This window comes from Neophocaena asiaeorientalis, unplaced genomic scaffold (genome assembly GCF_003031525.2).
Source record: "Neophocaena asiaeorientalis asiaeorientalis breed wild unplaced genomic scaffold, Neophocaena_asiaeorientalis_V1.1 scaffold155, whole genome shotgun sequence".
NCBI classification, from domain to species: domain Eukaryota; kingdom Metazoa; phylum Chordata; class Mammalia; order Artiodactyla; family Phocoenidae; genus Neophocaena; species Neophocaena asiaeorientalis.
The window spans coordinates 1890972-1917172 of record NW_020173040.1 but is presented as its reverse complement, the minus strand read 5'-3'; the positions used below and the strand labels follow the sequence as shown (position 1 = coordinate 1917172).

The 26201-nt window shown below is 47.6% G+C and overlaps 1 protein-coding gene across 3 annotated transcripts in view; it reads right to left on the bottom strand.

The window, feature by feature from the left end:
* The window catches only part of DIP2C (DIP2 acetate--CoA ligase C (putative)), a 186786-nt gene that overhangs the window by 63024 nt on the left and 97561 nt on the right, over nt 1-26201 (bottom strand). For all 3 annotated transcript variants that reach the window (XM_024742794.1, XM_024742793.1, XM_024742792.1), the window contains 7 exons: nt 11998-12137; nt 9705-9841; nt 8320-8528; nt 7182-7296; nt 6508-6709; nt 4463-4572; nt 3077-3157 (listed from right to left, as the gene is read on the bottom strand). In XM_024742794.1, coding sequence (XP_024598562.1) covers nt 3077-3157; nt 4463-4572; nt 6508-6709; nt 7182-7296; nt 8320-8528; nt 9705-9841; nt 11998-12137 — 994 coding nt within the window. The remainder of the gene's footprint in view (nt 1-3076; nt 3158-4462; nt 4573-6507; nt 6710-7181; nt 7297-8319; nt 8529-9704; nt 9842-11997; nt 12138-26201) is intronic.

Genomic DNA, 26201 nt, shown 5'->3' with positions numbered 1-26201 from the left:
TCATGACAGAATGGCAATGCAGGGTAACCCACCACCCAATCCCTATTCTAAAGACCACAGATTTCAGTGTCAAAGACTGTAAATGTAGCACCATTTTAAAGTTTTACATTAAATTAAATAATGACAAGTAAAAAACATACTGAGGAATGAAGAACAAGCCAAACAGGATTCACATTTTTAAATTCTCAAAAAGTAAAAAAAAAAAAATGTTAAAAGAGTTGGCTGGGGTTTCTCTTAAAAAAAATAACAGGGCTTCCCTGGTGGCGCAGTGGTTGAGAGTCCGCCTGCCGAAGCAGGGGACACGGGTTCGTGCCCCGGTCCGGGAAGATCCCACATGCCGCGGAGCGGCTGGGCCCGTGAGCCATGGCCGCTGGGCCTGTGCGTCCGGAGCCTGTGCTCTGCAACGGGAGAGGCCGCAACGGTGAGAGGCCCGTGTACCGCAAAAAAAAATAAAATAAAATAACAGATGCTCTTCTGTATGTAAGTAAGTTCTAAGAATGTAAGTCTTCCACGATTTGCAGTGAATCACATCCTCACTTCCTACTATAAACCTCTCATAACAACTCTGATCCTATCGACTGCATTGCCGTGGAGGAGGGCATATGAGTGAATACTGTGAAAAGACAGGAAGCCAACGGGTAACCGTTTTAAGGGAGCCACGACCCAGTTGGGGAATTCACAACCAACGGAAGGGGCTGTCCAGGACAGAGGAAGCCTGGAAGCGCGTTGGGGCCCTATGCTGGAAGGACAGCGTCTGGGTATATTGAGTAAAACACATTATTAGAATGAATTTCACCTGTTTCTTTATACTTTTTTAAAATATTGCTTTTAGAAAACATTAAATTGTGTGTGTGGCTTGCGCTGTATTTCTATTGGACAGTGCTGAACTAGAAGGTTGAGTGAGTGGAAATGACACTGTAACCACCATGGAAATGATGCTCTTGACCTTTGGTTCAGGTTGAACACTTGTCCTAAGTGTGCACGTGGGGTTGGAGAGGCTGGGAATGAACACAGATGCCTGGCTCCGATATGACCCTTCCAGCTGTTTGGATGTAGCTGCCTTCATGTCAGCAGAGCCTCAGGAGATAAGGTCATGTCTGAAGGGAGGCTGTTGTAGACCACGCTGTCCCTGCGCTGATCTGAAGTAAACTTTCTCATGGCCTTGACCTCCACAGCTCAACCCATCAGACCTTCTGTTGCTGCTGACGAAGCCCTTCTAGAATACGAGTCATTTCTGGTGAACACATTTCTTCTAATGATCCAATGTCTAGCCACAGAAAAGGACAGTGAACTCAGGGTCTGGGAATGGGGTTGATCTGCCCTGCACACTGCCAGTCCCCAAGCGAGACGCAGTTAGCATGGCTGTCTTCCTCCCACTGACAGGACTATAGTCTATGAACATGCCTGAATCATTTTTGAATCTTTGTGTTTGGGACAGATAAGAAATATCCTCTTACCCAGAGCTCTGGAGGGGTCAAGCTGCAGGGGAGGGAAAAGGGATGCTGACCCAACTCTCGCCCCCTCGCTGCCCACAGTTCACGGGGGATGGCAGGCCTATCCTGGCCTGGGGATGTCCTGTCCTACCTCGTCACGTCAGCACCATGGCCCCACTCAGGGAGCTGAGCGAAGGGGCTCTGAGTAGGAGTCCTTCCCAGGGGCTGGGGGACAGGCTGCAGTGTGGCTCTAGCTCCAGCTGCCCCTCTGAAGGTGCTGTTGGAAACCTCTAGAGGCCACGAGAGACTCTGGAGAAAGAAGGGGAAGTCCCCAACAGTCTCCAGGAGACACGCCACGTGCACAGGACGAAGAAAGTCAGAAGAAGCAATTAGAGAGACAGGACAGCACCAACCGGCGACGGTGCCAGGAAAGGAGAGTCTTATCTGTGTTTACAGGCTGAGGAGGAGCCAGAGGAAAGAGATGGACGAGAGCAGCAGGGCAGGCACGTTTCAGATGCGACGCAGGGCCTCCTGGTAACCACACGACCGTCGGGCTTGCCCTGCGTCTCACCACCATGCACCTGTGCGCAAGAGCATTTATCCTGGGAAGAGGGTCCACTAGGCCCAAGCGTAGGCGCCAAAAGGCAAGGGTAGCAAGCGTTCCTCACAGAGGCTGGGGTGCGGGAGTGCTTTCTAAGACTCTTCCTGGGGTCGGTCTTGAACAGACACAGTGAACAAGAAACTGCTGAGGTCAACTCAGCACGCAAGGCAATTCAAGACAAGCTGTGTCAGAGGAGGACCAGAGGTTACTTCTACCAACTAAATCACCGCAAAACTTGTCTGTAGCTGGATATCCAAATTATAGGTTCAGGGAGTAACTTACATTGTTGGCATTTCCTTTCACTTGTCCTTAATCTACTGCTTTAAATGACAAGAGGTGCCTTCGTGCACTAAGATTTTGCCATTTTGCAACTCTGAAGAACTTCTTAAAGTTGCAAGTACCCATGCTTGTCAAGACGACCTACGTTAAATCTATTTTTCAGGCCTTATTTCCAAAGCAAACACAAAGTTAACAAACGTATTAAAGACTTCTGCATTTAACGTTTATTGTTAGTACTATTTCTTGCCTTACTCTTAAGTACTATTATGGAACACTATCTGAGGAGTTTGTTTTTCTAATACGAGATGTAAATATGAACTTTAATTATAAAATAGAAATTATTTTCATTCCTAAGAATGAAAGCCTATAACTAAAACATGACTTCTTATAAAAAAAAGGAGTTGAGTAATAAAAATAAAGACATAAATACCTCATAGATCTGCAATTGTTCTGCTGTAGACATTCATCACTCATTTTGAGGGGAAGGGAAATATTGCAGAACAATATTGCTAAAATACACACAAAAATATATGTGTACACACACGCACACACACGCACACACACACACACACACATGCTCAAACCCTTATATTTAAAAGCAACCTCTCTTAGGTGAAAAGGTCTCAGTCAAAATAGCAACAAACAAACAAACAAAAGGATCCAGGTAAGACTGAGGAGAAAGGTTTGAGTGGAGAATATGATACAGAAGCATGAAATTGTGGACCACACAGGGAATGGCCAGGGCACACGGGTGGGGCCTCACCCTACAGTTGAGCAGCGTGTACAGCACGTGATCGGGGGTGGTCTGCGCCCTCCACTGCAGGACCTCCGAGAGGAACAGGAACTGGAACAGAGCACAGCCATTAGGTCTAGACTGTCCTGGGGGGTTGGGCTGGCCTCAACATCTAAAAGTTTAGTCTGTCTGAGTGCTTTTAAGGTGGCTTAAGACAGCGAGAGGATAATCCCATAGAAATATAATTGACAGAATAAGCAGGTGCTCGCAGTGCTTTCCTGACAGTGATTTGGAATTCACTGTGCTTGATTCAGACCCAGGAGTCAGAGGGCTGGTGCCAGGCCACCATGAGGGAAGTTTTCTGAAACCTGCCCAAGGATGGGAAGACTCTATTCCCCTTATAGACAGAGTAGCCGACACAGAAAAATCCTGTCTCCTGGGGCTTCCAGAAGATGCAGCAGTGATTTCTGGGGGTTGCAATGACAGAATCAGAGCTACCCTGTTTCAAAAACGGGCTCTCTTAAATTTGTTGTGTTTACAATGGCCATCCCTGAAGTCATTCAATAGCTCTGCAGGTCACACAGGTGACACATACCCACTGACTCAGTCTCTAGTAACAAGGATGGCCCTGTTTAATGTCAGGACACAGCACTAGCGTCAGGATACAGGAAACACCCACATCTTCACCTTAATCCATTTTACGATGGAAATGTACTGTGAGGTGGGGAACATGGTGATCAAGTGCTTTCAGTGAACGTGTTACTACATGTTACCAAATTGGCAACATCTTAAATGGTTGATTTTGCCACATTTCCTGGGAGCCCATTTAGAGTGGGACCACCTTTTGGTGAATCATGAGAGTTCTCAAGGCTGAATGTTCTAATGGGGACTTGTAGCTATGCGTGACAAACTGTGTGTCTGATGTTTAAGTGGAGTGGGGCCCAAGGATTCCTCCTACAGCTCCCAAGGCTGCTTTAAGAATGTCTGGCTCCCGAACCTGGGTTTTGCATTAACGTTTTCTTGAATTCCAACCATCAAAGGACTGAAGCCTCACTGTAAGGTGGCTGTGAGGCAGTGTGAGTGTCAAATCAGGGCTGGAGGGAGAATCAGGAACAAGTGCTTAGGGGATGCTAGGACACGACAGGGATTGCAGACACTGGCCTTGGGCCTGCTAGTCATGGGACTGCATCACCTACCCATGCAGTCCTACAACACTGCACCCTCAGCAAACACGTTTTCCTTATAAAATCACACAGACATCTCTTGCAGGACCAAGAGGGCAGGTAGGAAGAAAGGTCATCAATGGTAGATACTGGGCTGCCAGACAGGGCAAGTGGGAGTTGGTGACGCTTGTGATACAGCATCTGGGCAGGAGTGGAGAAGAGCCCAGGTAGACGTCTGACCCTCAGCTCTCACCTTCCGGGCCTGGTCATTGTCTTCTATCTGGCCCAGGTCTCTGCCGCTGGCCTGTGCGATCCTCTTCCCAGACACCAGGTTCCCCACCATCACAGAGGCAGGGCCGATCTCTGCAAAGAAGCAGCGGCACACACGTGAGGAAAACACGAGTGAAGTTCCTGAGAACATGACTTCTCACTTTGGGAAGAAGCTTACTCTGGGGAAATCCTTTCAAAGACGTAGCTTTGAAAAATCTAATTAGAACAGGATTTCAAGTAAGTCACTACCATGAAAATGACAGCAAATATGAACAAGCCTCAAGTAAGGGTACATAGAAATAAAGCTTTCACCAAATTCCCATAAGTGTTCTCCCAGGCCGCTGCCTTTGTTCTCCAGTTAGGGAGATGCTGACATCTATTCATTTAGTATTTGTTAAAAAACAAACAACAAACAGTTTTTTGAAGACAAAGTTATATAACCTCCAATAATTAACAAGAATAGATGAGATAACCAGGTACCATTAGAGAATCCTTTCCTTACAATTGCCAATCACACGAAGCTGCATTTTCTGTGCTGCATGTAAGAGCGGTGCGGATCCTGGTACCTGCCATGTGCGCCCTGAGGAGGAAGGCGCCCAACCTGGCTCTCAGAGCCTGTTCACTGGGCCACGCGTCCCTGTCATGCGTTCCTAGATGTCTGACAGGTGTCTGAGCCCTGCAACGGTCATGCATCTGCCAATGATCCCTCATCATAAACGTCTGTCCTAAATTCTGCTGTCACAAACTGCGTCTCCAACACCTGGGCCCACTGGCCACCGGGTCGAGGCATCTGATGATGGACCAAGGTTAAAGGTGGGAGAAGGAGGTTGGGACAGTGAGTGAGGACACCCCGGGGAGCCGAGACACTCCTGTCGATTCCGTAAGAACACAGCGAGAGCCACGCTGTGGCAATCCCGGTGCTGCTGCTTGCACAGAGGGGTAAAGTCGGGGAGCCTGGTACCTGCTTTCCTCCTGCAGTATCAGCGTCCTCACCTGAATCTGGAGAGACCGCTCACCCCCATCTCATCAAGCTCACTTCTAGGGGTGGCCCGGGGATGGGCTGGTTCCTATATCTACCGCCAACTGTGCTGCGCCCAGTACCCACCAGCCACCTCTAGCTGACTCGCCAGGAACTCTGCCCGTGCTGCCACTCTTCATCGGTGGAGTGAAGAGTTGTCAGGGCTAGGCCTGTCTCTCCTACACTCTGGACCCACAGCCTTAGGCAGTTCCTGAACCCCTCTGTGGTACGATTTCCTCATTTCCTTGCAAAATGGAGATAAGAGGACGAAATCCATGAGGATGAAATGAGTTAATACATGTAACGTGTGGACAAGCGGCCCGCCTGTGCCAGGCACTGTTGGTCGTCGTCCTAATACCCCAGCCCGAGCTCATCCTGGCTGCCTCCGAGGTCTGTCTGCACATCAAGCCTGGAGGCCTGGGGACCCTCCATCACTACACTGGCAGAAGAGTTGATTCCTCACCACCATATTCTTGCAATGAATTCGTTTTCACTGATAACTGTGTGCAGCCTTAAAGACTATGATCAGTTAGCTGCTAGGAGGATCAAGTCAGATGGTAGATAATTACGTGTTCCCCAAATTGCAAAGCAGCAGACAAATGTTTACCACCATGACAACGTCACGAGTTGATCTGTACGATTCCTCACAGGCTTCCAGCTGCTGTGACTCATGAAACAGGTATGGAAGCCTTATTCTAATTTGTTCAACAGGAAGCCATGACCCTGAGAGGTTCTCTGCCAAAGGCCACCCAGGAGGTCTGACAACTGCCAAGAAGGCTAGGCTCAGGCACTGCCAACACCTCTCCAACCAAGTGGTCTACAGCCCCTGCTGTCTGGACTCTGCTGTATTCTATCCCATGTTTGGTAGAAAGACATCGCTTAGCGGGAGGCTGACTTGCCTGGGAGTGTGTGATGGGAGACGGGAGGGGAGGGAGGCTGAGAACCGTGGTCAGCGTGGCCCCCACCCAGCTCCAGGGCCATCCCGGGCCTGCACGGCCCTCCAGATGTACCTGGTTGCTTCTGCCGAGGCTTGGGCAGGTTTGTGACGCACGTGTGGGGGCACATCAGGACATTGCAGGGGTGAAGTGAGCCCTCCAGGAAAAGCTGCTTCGTTTCTGACAAATGGATGCCACCGAGTGGGGTTTTGGGGAGGGTGTTTGCTGGAACCAATGCCAGACAATAAACCCCAACCTGATGTATACTGTCGATTGCCTGGAAGGTCGTGAGAGAGGGAACCATGTTAAAATAGGTATCATGAACAGGCATGGAGCAAATACTCAGACTGTGTAAATCACAACACAGAGAAGCAGGTGCAGCACCCGTGATGCTCCCGGCATGGAGACGCTGAGGTCAGAGGAGGGCAGGCTCGCCAAACGGAGCAGAATACAGTTTCCATAGCACTTGTGGGACACCACACACACAAGAACGGACACTGGGAGAAAAGAAAGCACGCTCTCAAGGTCATAACCAAAAGGTCCTGCTGCGACCTCCACGAGCGAGCGGGAGCCAGTTCTGCAAACCTCTGAACCCTAAGCCTGGTCTGTTTAGCTCCTTCCCCAGAAGGCAAGTGTAAGTTTCATGGCTGATGCAATCTCTGGTCAAAAGGAGGGATGATCAGAGAGCACAATGGTGCAGGGAAGCTCACGTGAGCCCAGGAGAGGGGCTCAGGGCAGGAGCGAGCTACCTGCAGCACCCTGCTCATCCACTGGAAGCTGTCCTCCTCCGTGGAGTCTGGCCTCTGCTCAGCCACGATCACGATCCTCTCGTCGTGCAGGACAGTCACCGAAAACACGGCTATTCTGTGGGGTCAGACAGGAAATCGCGGTGATCACATGCTGGAGAGGCTCACAAAGGGATTGGCCCTGCCATAAAGCGCTTCGCAGCTGTTACAACTGCAGAGCTCAGGGGTTCCCAGTGCCAACTACCACCTTGACGGGTAATTGCAGCTTCCAACTCCCAGGTGCTCACCCACGGAAGTGCGGCTTTGGGGGAGAAGCCTGGCAAAGCCGGAGGGCAGAACCACCACACTTCCTGTGGAGGTAGCCCGTGGCTTTGGGTGACGGGCCTCGTGCCTTGGGACAGGGGAGTCAAGCGCGGGTATCAGAACTGCTGAAATTTACTGAGCCGTGCGACCTGCATCTTGAGTTTGCACCTGCGAAGCTATATTCTCCCCATCAGCAGAAATCTGCCATTTGGGAGCTAATCATTTTCTGCTAGCTGTGTCTGCCTCTCGTGGGAAACACAAAATGTGGCGAATGGCCCTCCAGGGTGCCCTGTGCACGAAGGTGGCTCGGCTACCGCCAACCCCAAGCTCTGCTTCCTCCTGCTCCCACTAGCTGGGCAACTCAGGGTGAGATCCAAAGCAGCTGACTTCCTCCAAATCGGCAAAACCTCAGGAGCCGTGGTCAGCGATCCAGTGTCGGTTGTGTGCCAAGCTGGGGTTGGGGGCACCACCGGGAAGAAACCCACGGGAGCCAATTTCCAGGCAGTTTGTGGCTCAACTGTTACCTCTGGGTGAATGAGCTGCAGCAAGATAAATGCTTGGCTCTTTCCTCTGTGTAGTTACTTATTAAAAATAAGATTTTCAAATGGACATTCTTATTTAATGTGGAAGAGAATTTAGTGAAAGTATATTTATGGGGCTCAGAAAAGTTTCATAAAATTGGACATTCAGAACTGCATGGAATCTCAGAAGTAATAGAGTCCAGTGGCTTCATTTTACAGAGGAGGACACCAAGTCTCGTTAGTTTAAGCAATTTTTTTCAGTTTTACACAGAAAGTGTAGTCTGTGGAGAACTGTGCCAACCACAGAGGGCGCTCACCTTCCCCTGTACACGAACTTCATGGGCTCCACGGCCAGTGCTGTGGCCACGATGTCATCGGCGTTGTGTCGGCGCCCACTGACCACCATGAGCCCGTCCATCTTGCCCACCACGAACACGAGGCCCCCAGGGCCGACGAAGCCCAGCAGGCCCGTCCTCACGAAGGGGTACTCGCTGACCGGGGCCCCCGAGCTCGTCACCGGGAACACCTGGGGACAAAGAGCTCTGAGTGCCCAGCAGGGCCCGGCCTCCACCCTCCTCCATGGAGCCCACTGGTCCTGCTTCCCCCAAGCTGGGTCTCCTCACCTGACCCTGGCTGGAGAAGCCCAGGTCCGCATAGCTGCTGTGAGCGCCAGCCTGCGGGCACCTCCCCTCCCTCCCCAGCTCTCACAGCTCGTCCCACCGGCCCATGTGCAGGGGCCTCTGAAGAGGCCTGCCACAGTCTAACAAACACTAATTCATTCTTCTGCTTATAAAACCACAGCATAAAAATGGTTAAGTGGAGAAGCAAGGTGCATTTTAAATAACATCTGTCAGTTGTAAAGTAATCCCTGTTCATTAAAATGCTATTTTCCCTTATTGGAAATACACTCAAAAGAAAAATACAGAGGAAGCAGGCCCCACCACGAGTTCAAACTCGATCCCTAGTTTCCTCAACCCACCCGACAGATAAGTCGCAAAGAAAAGGAGATAAGTTTTATTTAGACTGTGTTTGGCTCAGTTTCAGGGGCACTTAGAAACCTGAATCTACATTCAACAAAGCTGCCTGTACAAGGCACCACATCACATGTGTTCACATCTGAAGTTCTACATGTTAATAAATTTATCCCCAAACAACTCATGTTTGCTGACATACAACTTAGGCAAAGTGTGTTCCTTCTAAGGTCAGGCACGCTTGGTGAAATGATACGAATTCTGAGAATGCTGGGTTTCCTGGGCAGTGTGTGCATGTGTGTGCTAACTGCATGCCACACCCGTGTGCACACGGCACGGACACACACTCGTGTGGTAGGGGTAGATGTGCAGTGTGCATGTCTGGCCGAGGCTGACAGGCCCCAAGGGGGCCACTGCTCCCTCCCCCAGCATGGCCGTGCACACTCTCCAGCCCCCACCTGTCAGCTGCTGCTCTTCCTAAACGGGTGAGAACGGCAATGAACAAAAAGGCCCCTTTTAAAAAAACGACTTGCTCTTTCTCAACTCTGGTTATGAGGTGAAAACAACGCTGCTAAGCCAAATTTATTGAAAACTACAAAAATAACGGCAGGAGAAAGTGCAACCATTTTAATTACTATGAATACGTTTTATCGAGAAATCACCATCTTCTCTTTCACGTCTATTCCACGCACCTGGCAATGGCTGTCTGACGGGGCTCACCTCCCACCTACCTCGAAGGTGTTCTTGGTCATACCCGAGAGGCCATAGTAGGACGTGCCCGTGGCAACTGCGCACATGCAGAGCTCCCCGACTTCGTCCGTCCTGCACAGCTGGGGAACCCCGTCCGGCTTCACCGAACACATGATGGCTGAACGCAAAACGAAGCACAGTGACGTTAGAGAGGGAGGGAGGGAGGGAGTCAGAGAGAAGAAATGAATGAATATGGAAAAGAACCCAAACGAGCAGAAGCAGCGTCTGCAGCAAAACCACAGGTGAAAGCGAGCAGGTCCTCACAGTCCCTGAGGCAAGTGAGTCTCCATGTCGCAGCAAAACCTCACATTTTATAGTTGTGACATCAGTCAATAATTCCAATTGCTTTAATTTTAGTGTGTAAATGGCATTTAAAGGGAGTAACAGTTTCTGCCATCCAGACATGAGGACGACACTTAGAACAAGCCTGAGCGTCATCAGCTAGACCACACAGCCTCCAAGATGCAGCCTGAGCCCTGAAACCAACGAGCAGGAGACACTTGCTCAACAGCCTCTCAGGCTTTTCTAAACAGAAAGCCTCCCCCATCCCACGGGAATCTCAGTCTTTGAGCTCAGACTCCCCGTCAAGGTGTGCCCTTCAGGGAAGGCTGGCGGATGCTAATTTTCCTGTTTGCAGAGCGCCAGCGATCAGGGCTGAAGCTGGTGTTTCAGGGAGGTGGTGGGTGCACCGAGTGACAGCTGAGCTGGGCAGAAAGAGTCATAAGGCTGCCCTCATCCCCAGGTTGGTGTCAGGTGACAGGAAGTGCTGTGTCTAAAAAGAGACCCACTCAAAACACGGGAAGATTTCAGCTCACTCATGGTAAGAAAAGTTCAAATTAAAATGACACCAAAGTATTCTTTACCCCTCAAACTGGTAAAAATCAGAAAGTCTGAAAATACACTGGGCATGAGGGAGTGGAGAAAGAGGGGCGTCCCCCGCTAGCAGCAGGAATATCAATCCTTATGATCCTTCTGAAGGACAGCCTCATCAGAGTCACTTGGGTGTGTGCCCTTCACACTGCACATTTCTAGAACGCTCCCTGTTAGCTCTTCCTCACACCTCTGCAGGCTGGAGCACAGATGAGTTACTGCATCAACCACACTGCAGGGGCAAAAAGTGGAAAATCACCCAATGGAAAGGGTTTGGATAAACTATTATGTGTTCAAACACCATAATGCTCCTCAGCCTGGAAGGGAATGTGTGAGCTCTTCACGTGCTGCTAACAAACGAGCTTCAAGATTCAAGATATGAGCAGGCACGAAGGGCTCTATTGTTATGTGAAATTTTAAAAAAACAGGAAAAAGAATATGCCAGTGTGTGTGTGTGTGTCTGTCTGTGTACATGCTGCCTGCATGTCTCCACTGTGGGTGCCTCCAGTGGCTGGAAAGGAGGCTTTTCACTGTACAGTTTTCTCATCTTTTGAGGTTGGAACCATGGGGAATTGCTTTATTTGAAAAAGCAAGAAAGGAATGGAGCCAGGAGGCCTGGCTGAAGCTGCAGCTGAGCTGAGCATGTGCCTGGCTTTGGGGTTAGGCTGTATGTGGATGCGACTGCCCCTGATGAGGCGAGACAACACCCATGTGCGTGGAGGCTCATCAGGAGAAGGTCCAGGCTCTGGAGGAACTGCCCCAGGAAAGGGGGCCCACTCCCCGGGGACGCCATGTGAAGAGTGAGGAGAGGCAGGGCCAGGGAGGGAGCCCTACAAATCAGACCGGGGCTCCCTCCTGCCAGCAGAGCTGTTCTAGCTGCACTCCCTGGGGCCCCCGCAAGGCCTCAGGAGGTGTCCCAGCACAGGGCAGGGGTGGAAAGGCAAGAGGGTTTCATCAAGGCAGGTCCTTCTGCCGGGAGCTTGTCTGTACGCAACACGGAAATGATTTCTGTGACTTAAACAAGGGCTCTTGTGCTGCAGGCAAGCTTCCATAAGGGTTTGGCCCCCAGTGCACCAGGACGACCAGCAAGAAGCTGACCTTTGCATGGGGAGAAGTGGCGCAGGTGCCTCTGGGGGTGCAGAGCAGTCCCGGGTGCCTCCTGGGGTCCCAAGGTGCATGTGACATAGAGGCCTTTCCTCAGCCTCATGAACATTTTGGGTTTTCTTTCATCAGGAAGGGCCGTGTTACCGCACCTCCTGGGCTGAAGCTTGGCGAACATGGGACCAGACTGGAGGTCAGGCCGAGGTGGGCACGCTCACAGCCGGGGACAGGGATGCCAGCCAGGGCAGCACTGGCAGCTGGTCCCCGGCTGGGCTCTGACTCTGCGCCTGTACCCGCGCTCACCTCCAGGCATCACAAGGCCGACGTCCTGCACGGTGAGTACAGACAGCTTTTCCTCCGAGTCCACCCGGATGACCCCATAGGTCAGCCCGTGCATGGAGAGGACGCCGCGGCCTGGGGGCTGGTTGCTGTCATCGGTGGGCCTGTAATGGCAGTTTGTGTCTGGTTAGAAGCACGTCAGCTGTCTGAACACAGATATGCATGTAAATATGCTGCATGCACACCAAGGTTGCACCTTTGGGCCCTGAAGGCCTCTGAAGGCAGGTGTGGCTGCCACACGTCCCTGTGCTCTTCTCAGCACCTGTTTTCTCTGTTCAGGAGACACCAATGTCTGCTCCTTCTACTTCTGGGCTCCTGAGAAGTGTAGAGACGCCGAGGGACTCCCTTGTCCCCCTGCCCTCCCCTTACATGTGTCCACCAGAGAACGACCAACTCCTTTTCGCACCCACTCCTTTCTCTGCAAGGTTGGATTTCCCAGGTTTGAAAACGGCTAAGAAGGGAGAGTCACGTCTCCAAGAAGGACGATGACAGGAGTGAGCAGAAATGCTAGACTGCCTGTGTGGCCTCCAGGCCAGACGTGCACTGTGTGGGCACAGGCTCAGTACTTGTAAAAATCGGCAATTATTTGGATGAGAGACCACATAAAAAGTGCTTGATGGCTGGGGGAAAGTACAGCTTCACCACATCCATGGTCTGCCTTCGCCACCGTCCACGGGCTCCGAGGCTGCCCCGGCCTCACCTCTGCTCTTGTTCTCCCTGCTTCCACGCAGCATCCAGCCCTGCTCTCCCTCCAAACCCCAGCCCACTCCCTCCGGGGCCCTGGCCTCCTTCTTGCCTCTGGCAGACGGCCTCGTGGCCCTCTCCCTCACTGTCCTCCAGGGTGGTCCCGTCTCCATAGCAGGAACCATCTAACTATCTGTCCACGTCTCCTCCAGGAGGGCAGGAGGGTTTTCTTTTGGTCACTGCAGAGTCCCCATCCCTGGAGTAGTGTACAGCAATAAACGTCTGCTGACTAGATCAGGGAACAAATAAATTAAAACGTTTCTAAGATCATGGATTTTATCCCTGCAAGCTAAAGATTCTTCAATGTAAGTAAAGTGAGAGAGTGCAGTTTAGGTAAACATCACATTTGTTTCTCTAATTTTCCATATACAAATGCTTAAGGTAGTTTTAGGATCTAAAATATGGACTATAAATAGAAGTTTGGGGCTTCCCTGGTGGCGCAGTGGTTGAGAGTCTGCCTGCCGATGCAGGGGACACGGGTTCGTGCCCCGATCCGGGAAGATCCCACATGCCGCGGAGCGGCTAGGTCTATGAGCCATGGCCGCTGAGCCTGCGCGTCCGGAGCCTGTGCTCCACAACGGGAGAGGCCACAACAGTGAGAGGCCCGTGAACCGCAAAATAAAATAAAATAAAATAAAATAAATAGAAGTTTGCTATACGGCTTTAAAGTATCATCAAAGTTTATAATGAAACTAAAACCATAAATGGGAAAACACAGAAGTTAAAATTTGCAAAAAGAGATCTAATTTGAATCAAGTAACTGGTGTATTTAAAAAAGAAGCATATGTTATATGTCAATTATATCTCAATTTTAAAAAGTAAAGAAGTATAAGAGTCTGAAAATCGAACTATTCCATCTGTAACAATCAAAAAGAGTAGTGCTAAAAGGATATAAAATGAAAGTTGCCCAAATAATAAAACCCACATGAAACCACCTGGAGCCCCTAACACTGGAATTGATATTGATCTCCTGGCTTTTTTCTTTTCCAAAGATCCCAACAAATCAACACTTTGAAATGAAAGACAGAGGAGTCCTGCAGGAACCCTCTGCGGCCAGGGCTCCCTCACCCTCGTCCTCGGTCAAGACCCCACATGAGAGTCAGAAATCATAAGCCTAAGTGACCGCTGTAGGCTGAACTGTGTCCCCCCAAAAGACATGTCCCTGTCTTAACTCTCTGAACCTTGAATGTGACCTTCAAACAGCGTCTTTGCAGAAGTAGTTAGTTAGGAAGAGATCATGGGTCTGCAAGCCAAGGGTTGCTGGCACCACCAGAAGCTGGAGGGAGGCCCGGAACAGATTCCCCATCAGAGCCCCCAGAAGGAAGCAACCTTACTGACACCCTAATTTCAGACTTCCAAACTCCACAACTGTGAGAATAAATTTCTATTGTTTACAGCCACCCAGTTTGAGGTACTTTGTCATAACAGCCCTAGCAAATGAATTGTCCAGCTAAGTAATCTAATTTAAAAGTGCACCTGTTTTAGGACTTCCCTGGTGGTGCAGTGGTTAAGAAACCACCTGCCAATGCAGGGGACATGGGTTTGAGCCCTGGTCCGGGAAGATCCCACATGCCATGGAGCAACTAAGCCTGTGAGCCACAATGACTGAGCCTGTGCTCTAGAGCCCATGAGCCACAACTACCGAAGCCCGTGCGCCTAGAGCCCATGCTCTGCCAGAAGAGAAGCCACCGCAATTAGAAGCCCACACACCACAATGAAGAGTAGCCCGTGCTCGCCACAACTAGAGAAAGCCTGTGCGCAGCAACGAAGATCCAACAGAGCCAAAAAAAAAAATAAATAAATTTAAAAGTGCACCTGTTACATCTCAAATAAACAACCTAACCTTACACCTAAAACAATTAGAGAAAGAAGAACAAAAAAACCCCCAAAGTTAGCAGAAGGAAAGAAATCATAAAGATCAGATCAGAAATAAGTGAAAAAGAAATGAAGGAAACGATAGCAAAGATCAATAAAACTAAAAGCTGGTTCTTTGAGAAGATAAACAAAACTGATAAACCATTAGCCAGACTCAACAAGAAAAAAAGAGAGAAGACTCAAATCAATAGAATTAGAAATGAAAAAGGAGAAGTAACAACTGACACTGCAGAAATGCAAAGGATCATGAGAGATTACTTACTATAAGCAACTATATGCCTATAAAACGGACAACCTGGAAGAAATGGACAAATTTTTAGTAAAGCACAACCTTACGAGACTGAACCAGGAAGAAATAGACAATATAAACAGACCAATCACAAGCACTGAAATAGAGACTGATTAAAAATCTTCCAACAAACAAAAGCCCAGGACCAGATGGCTTCACAGGCGAATTCTATCAAACATTTAGAGAAGAGCTAACACCTATCCTTCTCAAACTTTTCCAAAATATAGCAGAGGGAGGAACACTCCCAAACTCATTCTATGAGGCCACCATCACCCTGATACCAAAACCAAAGATGTCACAAAAAAAGAAAACTACAGGTCAATATCACTGAACATAGATGCAGAAATTTGCAACAAAATACTAGCAAACAGAATCCAACAGCACATTAAAAGGATCATACACCATGATCAAGTGGAGTTTATCCCAGGAATGCAAGGATTCTTCAATATATGCAAATCAATCAATGTGATAAACCATATTAACAAACTGAAGGAGGAAAACCATATGATCATCTCAATAGATGCAGAAGAAGTTTTCAACAAAATTCAACACCCGTTTATGATAAAAACCTTCCAGAAAGTAGGCATAGAGGGAACCTACCTCAACATAATAAAGGCCATATATGACAAACCCACAGACAACATCGTTCTCAATGGTGAAAAACTGAAACCATTTCCTCTGAGATCAGGAACAAAACAAGGTTGTCTACTCTCACCACTATTACTTTATAAAAAGAAACGAAATTGAGTTATTTGTAGTGAGGTGGGTGGACCTAGAGTCGGTCATGCAGAGTGAAGCAAGTCAGAAAGAGAAAAACAAATACCGTATGCTAACACATATACATGGAATCTAAAAAAAAAAAAATGTTCTGAAGAACCTAGGAGAAGGACAGGAATAAAGGTGCAGACGTAGAGAATGGACTTGAGGACATGGGGAGGGGGAAGGGTAAGCTGGGATGAAGCGAGAGAGTGGCGTGGACATATATACACTTCCAAATGTAAAATAGCTTTTGGGAAGCAGCAGCATAGCACAGGGAGATCAGCTCGGTGCTTTGTGACCACCTAGAGGGGTGGGATAGGGAGGGTGGTTGGGAGACGCAAGAGGGAGGAGGTATGGGGATATATGTGTATGTATAGCTGATTCAGTTTGCTATACAGCAGAAACTATCACACCATTGTAAAGCAATTATACTCCAATAAAGATATTAAAAAGAAAAAAAGTGTGCCTGTTTTCATTTTAAAAAGCCACATGAAAGCAAAATGCTGGATCAGCCCAGACATATCCCAAGTATGGGAAGACTGAAGAACTGATCTGTGGTGACCAGCAAGTACCGCACACGAGAAGCTGGAGGGAGAAGTTCCTTTACGACCCAAGAGTGTACAGTTTGTCTTAGTTACGAGATCCACATTCCTACGTTTAATAACAGTAAGAATCAATATTTAAATACCTTAAAATCATGAACTCCATTTGCTACCGGAAATTTTCAATTGCGTCTGTAAAATGGTAGTTATGGAAGACTGAGTTTACTCACCTAAAATGTAAACCGATGGCACTAATCTGGCACTACCGTAACCTACGCTGTGTATTTGTATTTATTAGAGTCCCCTGCTAGTCAGAGACACTCAGACACCTAGGTTCTCCCTTGGCAGATTTGCAAAACACATGCAAGAAGGCAGAACAGAAGCACCTGAATTCCTAGGCACAGTACTCGGCCTCGTTGCCCCGCTCACTCAGACAACTGCATTCCTGGTTCTGTCCCCCAGCCTCTCTTCAGGACCTGCTTGCCGACAGCCCCTCCCTCCTGATGGGGGAGCTGTGCTCAGTTGGTGTTTCATGTGCCGGCACAGTCCTGAGCCCTTTACACACCGACTTACTCACTATCACGAACCTGCACAGGCACTACTATTCTCCCATTTCACAGATTAGAAAACCAAGGCACAGAAATGCTAACTCAGTTGCCTGTGTGAGTGGTGGGGCTTGGGGGGATTCAGACCCACAGCAGAGCCCCTGCCCAACCATCCTGTCTCCTTTACCAACACTTGCCCTGCCTCTGGCCTAGGAGACCAAGCACTGTTTAGTTCACTGGAAGTTTTCTTTTCGTGAACTTTTAAAACAGTGATATGAGTAACATGTGAGCACACCCTTCGGATGGACAAAGCAAGCACTGCACAAGAACATACAGCAAAAGGCGAAAGACCCTGCTTATCCTCCAGCCCCTTCAGACCCGCTCCCTCCCCTAGGCAGCCACTACCCACACTAAATATGAAGTTCCTGCCTCTTTAATACCCATTTACCTATAAAATACGTGCATACACAAATGTATTTACATCCGCAGAGAAGCAGAACCGCAACATGCACATTCTTCTGCAACTTGCTTCTGTCACCGAATACCTTGCAGATCTTCCCACAGGAGTGTGTGCATGTGAACATATATAGTATGCGTACTGGACACATCAATGAATTGACTTGTTTTAATTATTAGATGGTGTTCAGTAATATGAATATATGCTTATTTTATTTCATTTAATTTGTATGCATTTGGAAATATTTCTGTAAGATACATATCTAGAAAGGGGATGGAGGAATTAAAGAGCATATACATTTAAAATTTTAATAAAGCCTAGGTACCTTCCCAAAAGACTAGGTCATTTTGCAATCCCACTAAGAGTGGATGAGTATCATTACCTTTTCACTCACTAGACATGTCTATTGCACCGTGGACGTTTACGAGTGTTACGAGTGTTAACTAATCTCTTTACAGCGACCCTGTGGGACAGACACAACTGTCCCCCACTCACAGGCAGGAAGGGCATCGCCAAGGCAACAGCGGTGGGGCTGGCCAGGCAGCATGCTCAGAATGGCTTCAGAACACCCGTGCCTTCCACCTCGGTGCTAAGCTGCCCTCAGCCTTACCCGTTTCCACACACTCGTGCCGACACTGATCACCAACCTTATAACTGTTCCCAATATGGTGAGTAAAATGCATTCCTCATTGTTGTTTCAATTTGTATTTCCAGGATTATTAACCAAGTCAGATGATCTTTTTCTCCATTAACACCTTCCTAGGAAATAAAAAGTCCGAGGAGATAAACTAGGTGAGGGAGGAAAAACCAATCCCAACAAGCAAAATTCCTAGGAATTTCAGAACATCCACTTTCATGATCAAAAACAGTAGATTAAATAATGGCAAAGAGAGCCACAGACCCATGTGTCAACTTTCAGGTTCAATTCCAAGGTGAACGGTGTGCTTGTGTCTCACAGAGAACACCAATTACAGGAGGAATCGTCCCGGCAATCTCAGGACTACGCAGAACTGGTCCTCACACTCTGAGAAAGCACACAGCTAGGAACGGCCGACACTGCCGTGGCGGCGAAATGGGAAAAGACCAAGCTGCAGCCAGGGAAGAGGGGAGTCAGCTCAGCGCTCGGCCCCACCAAGAACGAGTTGACGGGGATGGCCTTCAGTCGGGCAGTTTATACCCACTGTCCACTTGTCATGCCACTTCCAGCCTCTGTAACACGCTCGATGCGCCTTGAGTTGATCATGCTTCTGCCAATGCCTGAAGAAAGAGCTCCTATACACGCAATGAACAAATCAGCAGTTTGCAAACAGCTGGCCAGACTCAAATGTGCATCGATGCCAAGTCAGCAACAAGGGTTACGAGTATTTCCGCTGCCGGGATTCAACAGGGTAACTACACCTCTTCAGTGCCACCGCCATCCTCCGGGCCCTCGGACAGGCAGGACAACAAAGATACAAGGTTGAAACACAGTACTCCCCAAGTTATAAGTTATTTTAATGTAACGTTCTCCCTTTTCTCTGATGAAAGCATTAAAAAAAAAAAATCAACCCATTTTAAGAGCTATGTAACACAGAAAGGAACGTTTTCCCTATATCACATCCTCACCTACCCAGTAAGTATGCAGTTATCAGATTTTCTTCCTGCTAAATATATTATTTAGAGAGGCTTAATTTTCTCCCAGCCAGAAAAGGGATCACACCATACAAATTGTTTACAAGCTGTGTTTTCCATTTGTCCTGGCTACTTTTCCACGTCAGAGGGCAACCCGTCAGAACCAGCAAGCCTGCGAGTCCGGGAGGCTGCTTCCCAGAGACCACTCTCTGTGCATCTCAGTCTCCACCAAAGCAAACTTCTGTGCGCAATTTAGTCCAGCACCAAACACAGCAGAACGGACTCAAACACACGTGGTCAGGACAAGATAACACTGTTACTCTGCTCTTTACTGCTACTTCATTAAGTCATTTTAATTTAGATGGTTATCATCTCCAAACTATTCTGTGCTAGAGAAGTTTTAAATTTTTATCTAAATTTTTAGATAAAATGACAAACAACATATTTTTATCTTCTTGTGTTTTAAAAATAAGATTATGGATCTCCAACTCTGACTTTTTTGGGCAGTCAAAAACATTCTTGAAAACCCCACTGCAATTCATAGGCTGTGTTAACTGTGTTGTCACTCTGGATCACTGGTTGGTTTGCCCCTGTCAGAAACCATCAAATTTCGGTGTCAGATGGCTGCTATATGCCGAGTACAGTGCCACGTTTGGTGTCTTTGCCCGTGGTTTTTGCCCAGCTTTCTAACTTCTGGGTTAGCTGTTTCCAAAGTGGAAGATATTTATGGTGGCAAGGGGGTATCTTCACCATTCTTTGGAATTACTGTTTTAATTACTGTGTTATAATAATTATTACCTTTTTATCACCAAAGTGTCAAGGTACTGAAATAATACCTTGCAGTTGAAAGGGCTACATAAAGTTTTTTTTTAGTTCAATCAGTATTATCACAATGTAGATTTAAAAAAATGGACTCTATCATCTATCTTCTAGAGACAGAGACATAATCAGACAGTGACCAAGGAGAAACCCCCCAGTTTTGTAATTCTACTGATGAGTTCAGGCATCATGAATCCATATTTCTCCAATAGTTTTTATTCTACAACTAATCTTCAGAGAAAAAGAAAATACAAAACATTTACCTGGACGATGACAATTTTAAAAAGATGGAAGCAGATTAAATACCTGGGTAAAAATAAGCCTCCCACAGGAAGCCAGAACTGACTTCAGAGAGCAGCGTGGCTTCTTGTCATCACCCGGTGGACACGTGTGCAGGTGGACACTTTAGATACATGTGAACAAGGGCACACAGGAAGACAAACACACGTAAATTCAGGCACACAAGAAGATATATGCATGAAGACAGATACATGTGCACTCAGACATGTGTGGCAATGGACACTCACCAAGACGGACACACGTGAAGACAGGCACGTCTCCTGTCCTTGTTCCATCAAGTTCTCTGACTCAAACATCCTGCATAAACCCCACTCATTTCCTGGGCTGACCTTTGTTTCCTCCTGGGGAGCATCCCTCCTGAGGGGAACGCTGATGGGGCAAGTCTTGGAGTCAGACACAGCCTGGGCAGCACACCTGGGGGCCCAGACCTCGGCCGGGCTCCTGCTGTCAGCTCTCTAGGGCGCCTGCACGTCCTGCCCATTTTCAAGCAGGAGGCCTAAGATGACCATGATCTCTGTGCACCCCAGAGCCTTCTACATTCCCTTTCATGTAGGTGAGAGGTGTTCCGTTGTCTTCAAGAAGAGTGACATCAAGATACTTAATGGCCATGGCCACGGGCACCAACCCACCAGGCCCAGCGTCCACTCTGGCAGGACCAGCTCAGACCAGCTCGAGAAGGCTGGCCCTGCACGGCACTGCGGGCTTCCACCCAAACCCACCGACTGCCTATGCAGCTCTCTTGTAACAACTCAGCTTGCAGATTTACAAACACTGTAACAGAAGAGAGTCACAGAGTGATATGTGTGATACGTGTTCAGAAGGGCCCAGGCCCTGTAAATCTGAGCAGCGGAGATGCATCTGCAATTTTTCTTCACTGAGGACCACAGGCAACAACTGAGTGTCATTTTCTACTTAAGTGGATAAAAGCCAAGCAGGCAATCATCTGCTCCCAGCTCCTTACCGCAAGTTCAATCTCTTCTTCAACGCAGGGCAGAACAAGCTGTCCTGGGAAGGTTATTCAAGCACAGTACACAAACGCTCAGACGACAGTGCAAAGGAAAGCATCAGCCCCCAATCCCATTTGAGTGAAGGGATCAGCCACAAAATAGGGTGATGTGGCAGCCAACCACTCATTTTTTGTTTTCTTTCCTTCTTCCTTTAAAGATCATCCTTTGAGTACTAGACAAAGTGAGGACTGCAATGCTTCCCATGATGACTTTATAACATTTAAGAAAGCATCCATTTTGTCCTCACATCAAAATCCACAGGAGCAATGACTAGGCCTCCTGGACCCCCAGTCAAAATGGCTTAAATAGAATGGATCAAAGCTATTTTTACTTAATAACCTGGCCTCTGACTTCTTATGTGTGGAAAGTTCACTTCAAGTTTTAGGAAGAAAATAAGCACAAAGCATTACAAAATGGGTGTAAACACACAGGCTCATTTTTCCAAAAGCAAGACTTTTTCCAACCTTTCTGTGGACACAGTCGTGTATATGAACGCCAGGAACGGGGAATTTGTCCTCTATTCACAGGTCACAGAGAACAGCCTGCAGAGGAGGACGTTCACAAAAATGTAAGTGTGAGTGTTTTCATCAAGTTTGCTTGAAAATGATGTAGGCACGTAAGAAACAAGGACAATGAAAGAAACAGGTTCTAAACAGGAGTCTAGCATGTGTTTCTCTCCTAAAGATATTCACCCCTGAAACAGAGCCCCTGTCACCGGCTTCACCTCCACGCAGAGCCTGAGAGCGACAGCCGGGTGCAGAGGCCATGCTCTGCACAACCAGCACTCAGTAGCTCCAACATGCAGCCCGTGCATAATAACGAGATAAAAAGATGACAACCATCTCGGTGAGACTGAGAAATATGATCAAGGCGAGGGAACGGAACATGAAATAAGAGGTGACCAGGGGGCTATTTAAATTTTGATCACACCATTATTCCTATTTCTATTTAGAAGACTAAAATTGTACCTTTTTTCATCTTTTCACCCCTGTCCCTCGGTTGACTCAGGAACCTGAGAGACGCCAATCACAAAACTGGTGGTCTGAGAAGACACCCCAGCCAACCAGGGCGGGCGGCTCTGGGGAGGGGCTGTGGAAGCCAGATGACTGGAGCCTGAGAGCTGTGCACGTGGGCCAGGGGCAATTTTACCGTATGTGCTCAGTGCAGAAAGTGAGGTGGCAGAACCCATGTCCTCCTATGTTTTTTTATGTCTGTGTTCTACTCAACTCCTGACTCTCCACGGCTGTGCATGCAGCACATAAAGCCCACACATGGCTCCAGGGAGTCTGGGCAGAAGCAAGTTTCCTGCACAAACTCTGGGGTCCAGACCTTGCTCCTGTGGAACGGATGAAGCCCCTTCTTTCCCTGCCATTAGAACATCACCCTGACAGCCTCAGACTGCTGCCCCAGACCCCACCTGCGTCCACGCCTTCTCCCCATCTCTCTCCCTCCTCCTCTCCCCTCCACTTCCTCCTTCTTTCTCCCACTCCTTTTCCCCCCTCCCCCGCTTCCTCCCTCATCTCAGCCTTTCTCATGACCAGCCTCATGGGGGCCGTGGAGGGTAAGGACACAGCTTTCTGCTGGTGCTGTTTTCTCAGGAGACCAGATTATGATACCATAACTCTAGGCTGTTAGCTACACCTAGATCATCAAGTAAAATGAAAGCAAACAAAACCCCACATGACTACTCTCAGGTCAAACTGCAAGGGAGCATCTTCCTGCTTAGGTGGGCGTGCACATACTGTACACAGACACGCGGGAAAAGGCTCAACTCTTCACAGCACTTGCTGCTGGTAAATTACGAAGGGTCATCGTAAGTGTCTGGCAAGGGACTTTTACTTCTCACTTTACATATTTTAAATTTTCCTTTCATTCATCTATTAACAAAATATATGCTAAGCACCAACTATTAACCAGACAGAGACAGAGAATAAACAATAATACACCAGTAAACCACACGGCGCATGAGAAAGTGGCAAATGCTGAGAGGGCATCACAATGAGTCACACAAGAGTGGAAGGGGCGCGTTCACTCTGTGGGGGGTGGTCAGGGCAGGCCTCCCCGAAGTGAGCAAAGACAGAGCTCTGGCCATGCTACCCTGGGGGCACACCAGGTAGAGCGGGCAGCAAAGACCAGGAGGTCTGGTTGTGGGGAGGGAGGATGGGGCAGTGGGAGAAGGGGCCAAGAGGGGGTGTGGCCAGACTGCATGGCCTTGTGGGTCCTGCAGGCTCTGGTCAGGAAGGAGAGCAGGCAGAAGGCTGGGAACCCCGGTGAGGAGGCAGGAGAAACAGCTGGGCTTGGATGTTCCCTGGCGAATCGGATGGGATGTGAGAACAAGAAGGCTGGAGGCCGGCAGGAGGTGTGGGGTATGTTTACACATGGCTTCACTGAATAGTAAGTAAGAGAGGATGATCACGGGGGTGGAGGCTTAAACTAAAAATCGTGACCACTCTGTCCCCCACTCTCCTTCCCACGTGAAAGGAGAACTGAGTCCACAAACAGTGGCCAAGATCTAAGAGGTGAAGACCAGCCCTCGGTCTCTGCATGCCCCTGGGTCTAACCTGGACTTCTCAGTGAAAAGATGTGAAGCCTTGGGGGGGGCAGGTGGTGGGAACAGCAAGAGGGACAGTGGTTACACACAGCCTGGAGCAGACATGGGTGTGGGCACCAGGGCCTGGTGTGTCAGACACAGGTAGGAGGCACAGATATCCACGGCCTCGTTTACATGCGAAGGAAATGAGTGTCTCAGAGGCTAACTGGTCCATTAGAAAGTAAGTCTACAATCTGCCTTTTCTATCAGATAAGGTGGTTGTGAAAATCAAGATGAGAAGACTGAAAAGCACTCTTTCAAATGTACACAGTTCTGGACAAACTCAAGGTAAACAACACCACGGCGAACACTTGGCAAGCACTTGCTGGTCTTGAAATGCACCCTGAACTCTGCTCCTAGGACCTCTCTCCTATTGGATATGGTGAGCATGAAGTTTGTCATTTCAAGTCACATCAAAAACCAAAATGGGTTGGTGGGTAGCACAATGGAGTATTAACCACCGTGAGAATCTCTGCATGTGGGAATTCTCCGGCTGCTTTGGGCCAGTCATCAGTGATGCTCTGTTCACTTTACTGCAACGAAGTGAAGTACCGCTTCCTGAGGCACTCCAGGCAGATGTGTGCCGCCTGCAGGCACCGGGTCTCCAGAACCACAGGGCACCTCTAGGACACGACATCACCTGGCCAAAGCCACAAAAGAATAAGACAAAACCTCAGAAAAAGAACTACATGAAGCAGAGATAAGCAATTTACCAGACAGAGCTCAAACTAATGGTCATGAAGATGCGCACTGAACTCAGGAGAAGAAAGGGGGAACTCAGTGGGAATTTCGATAAGGACACAGAAAATATAAAAAGAACCAAACAGAACTGAAAAATAACAGAAATCAAAACAACACTAGAGGGACCCAAAAGCAGATCAGAGGATGCGGAATGGATCAGTCATCTGGAAAACTGGGTAGTAGAAATCATCCGATAGGAACAGCAGAAGAAAACAGAAAGAAAAAACATGAAGATGGTTTAAGGGCCTCTGGGACAACATCAAGTGCGTGAACATTCACACTATGGGGTCCCAGAAGGAGAAGAGACAGAAAACCTATAGCTGAAGAAACAATGGATGAGAACGTCCCTAATCTGGGAAAGGAAACAGACATCCTAATCCAGGCAGCACAGAGGGTGTCAAGATGAATTCAAGGAGACCCACACCAAGACACATTATAATTAAAACAGTAAAGGTTAAAGATAAAGAGAGAATCTTAAAATCAGAAAGAGAAAAGCAACTATTTACATGCACGGAACCGATAGAGACTATCAGCTGACTTGTCAGCAGAAACTCTGCAGCCCAGGGGTCTGGCAAGATATATTCGGAGTGCTAAAAGGAAACACTCAGAACCAAGAAGACTGTACCCACAAAGCTCTTATTCAGACTTGGAGAGAGAAGAATTTTACAGACAAGCAAAGTTACAGGAGTTCATCACCACTAAACTATTCTTACAAGAAATGGTTTATGGTTTCTAGGCCATAACTAGAAACAAAAAATTATGGAAGGAAAAATCTCATTGGTAAAGGCAAACATATAGTAAAGGTAATGGATCAACCACCTGTGAAGCTAGTAGGAAGATTCAAAGACAAAAGTAGTAAAATCATCTATATCCACAATAAATAGTTAAGCAACACACAAAATTAAAAGAATGCAAAATATGACATCAAAAACAAAATGGGGGGGAGTAAAAATGGAGTGTTTTTAAAATGTGCTCAAACTTAAGTGACCATCAACTTAAAACAGACGCATATATATACACAGGTTGAAATATATGAACCTCATGGCAACCACAAACCAAAAACCTGTCACAGACAGGAGAATAAGGAGAAAGGAATGAAACATACCACACTGAAACAATTTGTTTTCTTTTGCTAATACCTTCTTACCCTATCCACCTCCTGCCTACAGAAACCTTCCATTTTGTACAACCCCTAGGAGCGTCTCTCTACTTGCTAGATGGGATGCAGCCCAATTCATGAATTGCTTAATAAAGCCAACTGGACCTTCAAATTAAAAAGAAACAAAGTTGGAAAGCATGCTGGTATGTCTCCCCAAAAGGAATAATCCTTTTTATGAACTGAGTGATCACAACTCAATGTCTCTGCATTAGAAATCTGGATTTTTTTTTGTTTTTATTGAAATATAGTTGATTTACAATATTGTGTTAGTTTCCGGTGTACAGCAAAGTGATTCAGAGATATAAATACACATACACACACACACACCCCTATTCTTTTTCATATTCTTTTCCATTTTAGGTTATTACAAGATATTGAATATAGTTCCCTGTGCTATACAGTAGGTTTTGCTGTTTATTTTACGTACAGTAGTGTGTATCTGTTAATCCCCAAATCCTGATTTATCCCTCCCCCACCCCCTTCCCCTACGGTAACAGTAAGTTTGTTTTCTATGTCTGTGAGTCTGTTTCTGTTTTGTAAATAAGTTCATTTTTATCATTTTTTAAGATTCCACATATAAGTGGTATCATATGATATTTGCTTTCTCTGACTTACTTCACTTACAATGATAATCTCTAGGTCCATCTGTGTTGCTGAAAATGGCATTACTTCATTCTTTTTTTATGGCCGAGTAGTATTTCACTGTATAGAGATATATATATATATATAT